Here is a 6,000-nt window from a genome sequence, read left to right as displayed (position 1 = left end):
TTCACCTTTCTCTTTCCATTTCCATTCCTTCATATTTCTATTCCTGTTGATATAATATCTGGTAAAAGGCACTGTTGTGCAAAACAATCAGGAAGAAATCTATTTTTATTTATGATTTTTCACCGTTTAATGTGCAGAGACAGAAATAAATCTCCCAAAATTGATAAACACGGACACTGATACTTCAGATCAGGTTGTGAATCTGTTTGTTGGAGCATCCTGAACAATAGCATCTGTTCAGGAAAACTGCTTCAGGAAATGTGTTTTGCTCTATTCACTATCAGGGCAGAAATACGGGCCTGGTTAGTGCACAATGTGTTAGCATTGCACTGTTTGCTCACAGTTCATTGTCATTGAAGTGTGTTTGCTCAGCAGAGAGGTCAAGGGTCCCCCCCCCCCCCCACACACACACACACACACACACACACACACACACACAGAGAGACCAAACAAACGCTGAATGAGGCCGTCTCTGAATTCTGTCATCATCTGCCATCGACTGCTCTCATCTTGCTTTCATCAAGAGCCAGTTCTTTCCACAAAATGAACCACTGCTCTCCTGTTGTGCCCTGGGCTTGTGTGTGTGTGTGTGTGTGTGTGTGTGTGTGAGAGAATTTAGATGAGGACAGAGGTATAGCCCACGGCACTTAGCATGTTTTAGATATGAGCTGTCACTTCAACAGCAAGTGGAGATGAGAAGAGAGGGATGTTCAAACACACACACATCCAAATACATCTGTTAGTGTTAACTAAGTTGTAGTTGTGCAGTTAAAAGCAGTGTTAACCCTCCCTCCATGTCTTTCTCTCTTTCTCCAGCAAGCTGTTCAGTGACTTTATACTCAAAGTTCCTCTGGGCCGTCTGGTGAAGCAGAAGTTGAACTGCATGATTGACATCGTCCACAGCGACCTGTTTACTCAGCATGGTACGTACACAGACAAACACACACACAGATTGTCTCTAAAGGTCACTGTCTGACACCAGCTGTATGATGGTGTGTTTTTTGCTGGTGGCTGTGCGACGTTGTGATTGGTGTGTTTGAAGCGCATCTCCTCTGACGGGTAAAATACAAAGCCTTATGAAGATGGTATACATGGTTGCCCACGTTGAATATCCATCCATCCATCCGTCCGTCGTAATGCCTGATGTACAGTAAGACGCGTATGGCTACCATTTTTAATGCAGTTGTCTTCAAAAAGTTCTATATTGGTGTATTTCTAGCAGGAATCTGGATAATTCTCATGAATATTTGTGAATTTGCATGAATGATGCCGTATGTAAGGATGGTGTGAGTGTGTAAGTCATGTGCACCAGTTCTCTGTCAAACTGAGTTTGTTTAGTTACAGAAATGTGTGCATGTGTGTGTTGTGTGTGTTTGGATGCGTCCCAAGGGGAAGTGTAGTGTTAAAGCAGTGACATATGGCAGCTCTGCGGGTCGATTGTAAGTAGATGCACGTCGTTCAGCAGTAATTATCAGTGGATGTGTCTCCTGTTCTGACTTAATTAAATCACTCATCACCCGTCCATGCACTGTCTCATGCACTTCAGTCTCTCTCGCTCTCATAAGGAACAACATAAAGAAATCAGGATTTACAAGTGTAAATAATCTGATAATTTGATAAATAATTTTGAGCCGCGAGCATGTGCAACATTAGCTTTGTATATGCTTTTAATGCATTTAACACAGCAGGATAAATACAAGTTAATTCATAACTTAGAAAATTCAGAACAGAATATTGGATATGAAATGTGAAATCACTAAAGACATTTCCACAACTAGGCCTATAAATCATAGTTGTGGAATACTAGTAATGTTGTTTACCCTGCTGACGACTCTTCTAGATCTGTTGCAGTGCTTGATAAGCTGCCTCTGGTCTTTCTAACTCGCTCGTTTTTGGCACCAGTAGTCTGTGGAAAAATGAGATTTGAAAAGTTGTTGAGCTGTAGATCTTTTTGTCGTGTCTCACTGAAGGACTCCAGCACTCGCTCTCCAGTGCCAACTGCTCCACTGGAATAAATTACCCACAAATGGGCTTGTCTAACCTGAACAAATGTGTTGAGCAGGCTCGCGGCGGGTGTCACTTCTTTTGGTTTTTCTGAGTAATGTGTGTGTGTGTGCACGTTTGTGTGTGTTTCATTGTACTTCAGCACAGATTTGTCAACTTCGATTTATTGTAAACAAAGATTTAGCTAATGTAAACTTCACATGACTGTTGACTCATGCAAATGACGTGTTTCTAGAGGATTTCAGGTTTCGTTTGTGTCTAATGAGCGTTAGTCTGATGTTAATGTCTGAATTCTGTTTGACAGCATGCTAATATGCAGTTTTAATGGTTGTTTTCCAAGGCGAGCGAGCATGACTGTTACTGTCGCTCATTCCTGCGGTTGCTGATCTGGACCAAAGTCAAGTCTTAATCTTTAAATTGGTGCCACGTGCCAATATGAAATCATGGAGCCCCATAAAGCCTGTGATTGTGCTTTTCACTTCTCTAAACTTAACATTATAACTGCATTTATTCATTCATTTATGCAGTATTTTATTTAATATGTTATTATCGTGGCTCTGCAGTCGATGTTTGGAGGGGTTCTGGATCAGTGTCTTGGTTTCTCCCTCTGAACACACATGCGCTAGATGAATGTTTTCAGTCATGTGATGTCAGCTGTCACTCCTTCAAAAAAACACTTTTTATACTTTTTATATCACTGACCATTTCTGTCTGACTGAACAGGGGTTTGAAAACAATAGTCTTGTTTTCTATTCTTGTTCTCTGCACTTTATAAATGTAACAAGGGAAACTCTGCTCTCATGAAAGCAATATATCCCTCAGTGTGCTGAGCTGGAGTAAACCTGCAGACTGATCTGTGCTTTGAGGACCTTCACAGTGACTTTTGGATTCATTCATTCATTCATTCATTCATTCATTCATTCATTCATTCATTCATTCATTCATGCATGCATTCATTCATTCATTCATTCATTCATTCATTCATGCATTCATGCATGCATTCATGCATTCATGCATTCATGCATTCATGCATTCATTCATTCATGCATTCATGCATTTAATTAATTAATTTGTTCATTCATTCGTTCATGAATGCATGCATTCATTCATTCATTCATTCATGCATTCATTCATTCGTTCATGCATTCGTTCATTCATGCATTCTTTCATGCATTCATTCATGCATCTCTTAATTAATTTAATTATACACCGATTTATTTATGCATTGATTCTGTTTCCTTTTATTTATTTATTTATTTTTATTTATTTTTAATATACTTTATTTTTAATTTATTTTTTACGTGGTGTTTAGAGAGACAATAAAGTGTAAAACTCATCATGATACGATGAGTTCAAATAACGATTCGTCTGTCTCAGCAAATGTCTGTACAGACAACACTGAAGAAATGAATGTCAGCTTTCTGAAATTCTCTCTGTCCTAGAGTAGCTTACACGGCCACTTAACACATAAACAAGTTAGTGAACAATTGAAGTTAAAGTTTCAGTTGTTTTATCATGCAAGAAGAGAGAGAGAATGTTGGAAACATCTGACCGCAGAATGCTCTGATTGCCATGATCATAATCAAATATTCCAGCAAGCCATGCAATATGAATTGATTATTTCATGAACATAACTCTGCAAACAAAACACAAAAATAAATTTATGGCACAAAAACTGTCAAACTTAAAATTCTGCAATGTTTCTTGGAAGCGTGCATGATTTTAACGTGTTATTTTCATAACTTTTTATTTTTGCTCAGCAGACTTGTAAAAATCTTGCCTTGTATTTAAGCAATTTCCCGACACTTGGAAATTGCCTAGACATCGAATCAGTTTGAAGCCAAGAATTTTGAGACTGTTTTTTTTTTTTTTTTTTTTTTTGCATCAGACAGGTTACAACATGTCTGTGAATTGGCCTTCTAGACTTGCATTTATTAATTTGGCAGATGTTTAATTATTTTTTCAAATGCACAGCTCACTGCTGATGTCAGATGCTGTGATTTATTCTGCTGTGAGCCTGATTTTAATTCTGGCTTGTGAAGTGATGTCTCAAAGTTCACGGGCAGGTCAGTTATTTAATGCATAAGCGTATTGTGCATGCACTCGTAAAAGGATTGTGTGGATTTATTTGTACGATTTTAAACTGGCCCGAACAGCATGACAAATGAGCTTTCAGGAAGGCCAGCGGGAGTTCCTGTGTGTGTTTGCTTCAGTAATGTCTCTCATTGAAGAAAAAAAAAAAAACATAGTTCAGCAGCAGCTCTCACACACTCTCACAAAGCCCCGCCTCCCACGTTGATAGACATATTCTGTGCCGCGCCCCCTTAATAAATAATTGTATTTATTATGATTTCTTCACTGTAGTTGTGCAGCACATGTCAGTCTCTGCACTTTAAAGTGAAGTGTGTGTTAGTGTGTCTGTGTATGAGATGTGTTTGCTCTCTAATGAAGAACTTTTATTTAGCAAATATTTGGCCATTTTGAGCCAACTGTTCCCAAGTGATCCACTTGACAGTGCATAGTACCCATTTATTTATTTGTTTCTTTGTTTGTTTTGAATATAGTTCTGTTTTTTGTTTTTTTTATTCAGCATTTAAAAAATATATATATTTTTAACTATATTATTATTATTTTATTTATTATATTTTCATTATGATCAGTGTCAATCATCTGCTTACATTTGTTTAGTCACCAACAAATCAATGTGATTTTTGCATCGAGATAATATTATAATTTCATTAACACAATTACATTTTGTTCATATTTTCCAATTGCATTTTAATTTCAGTAAAAGTTTTAGTAATTTTGTTGTTTTAGCCATTTTTTAGTTAGATTTGAGTCCAGATTCCTTAATATTTCGTGGCTATTTTAAAGGAGTCATGACCTGTAATTTTCACTTTTCCAGGAGAATCAATGTATGTTATGATTGCCTAACGATTATACACTGGCCGGGAAGCCGATATTTAAAAGTGAAGCGTTTGTTTACCCCTGGGTTCGTAAACCAGCCCACGTGCACGCGCACTCAAATACGAGATTTTAATTTCTGCCCCGACTTGACGTCAAGACGTTCCTACAACCCTTCCCACTGGCTTAACGTTAGGTGTCTGTGCTAATCTCAGTCAAAATGATTGTCTTTACCATTCAGAGACATCTTGATGTAGACGTCCTTCCATCGACTCTACATCTTCCCTTTCCAGCTCAGGTTCAGAGTCTGGCTCGTGTAGGTCGCGGCCAGGTCGGGTTCATTCACAACTTGCGCCATGATGTCATTTTGGAATGATATGCTGAAGTTACCTGCGGTGTCAACCCCCCTCCTTCCTGCCACCAATCAACGCGCACCTCATTTGCATTATTAAAATGACCGTCCACGACAGCCAAAATATCGCATCAGATCTCGCGAGACAATAATGCCTTCAGAAATAAGGGTCAGAGGAGCTCTGTGGGTTTTTTTTTTCACTTTTCTTTTTTAGAAGGGCCTGAAAGACTATAATAGAGCGTGGGTATCCAAGGTAATACTAGGTTATGACTCCTTTAAATATTTTGTGTTCCCATTACATCATTTTTTTAAAATGTTTTAACATTTAAAACTTCATTTAAAAAATATTTTTATTTCCATATTCTTTTGTGGATTTATTAACTTTATCGATTAATTTGATTTGATTTGATTTATATATTTTTTGTGGATTTTTTTAATTGGCTGAGTAAGTCTGCCTATATATGGTCACTTCAGGTTGTGAAGGGAGTATTTCACCTTTTTTTGTGTGTGTGTGTGTGTGTGTGTGTGTGTGTAGACTGCAGAGAGATCCTGTTGCCTTTGATGACGGATCAGCTGAAACTTCATCTGGAGAATCATGAAGAGCTGGACTCCTGCTGTCAGCTTCTCAGCAACATCCTGGAGGTGCTTTACAGGAAGGACGTGGTGAGCACACACACACACACACACACGCACGCACACACGCATACACTCTCTCTCTCTCTCTCTCTCTCTCTCTCTCT

General features: G+C 38.3%; 1 protein-coding gene across 2 annotated transcripts in view; it reads left to right on the top strand.

Annotated features, from left to right (window-relative positions):
• The window catches only part of dock1 (dedicator of cytokinesis 1), a 245,900-nt gene that overhangs the window by 92,130 nt on the left and 147,770 nt on the right, over positions 1–6,000 (top strand). For both annotated transcript variants that reach the window (XM_082151859.1, XM_082151858.1), the window contains exons 25-26: positions 817–923; positions 5,796–5,923. In XM_082151859.1, the coding sequence (XP_082007985.1) occupies positions 817–923; positions 5,796–5,923 (235 nt within the window). The remainder of the gene's footprint in view (positions 1–816; positions 924–5,795; positions 5,924–6,000) is intronic.

Source organism: Leuciscus leuciscus (genome assembly GCF_965113295.1).
Source record: "Leuciscus leuciscus genome assembly, chromosome: 21".
Lineage (NCBI taxonomy): Eukaryota > Metazoa > Chordata > Actinopteri > Cypriniformes > Leuciscidae > Leuciscus > Leuciscus leuciscus.
This window is presented reverse-complemented; position numbering and strand designations above follow the sequence as displayed.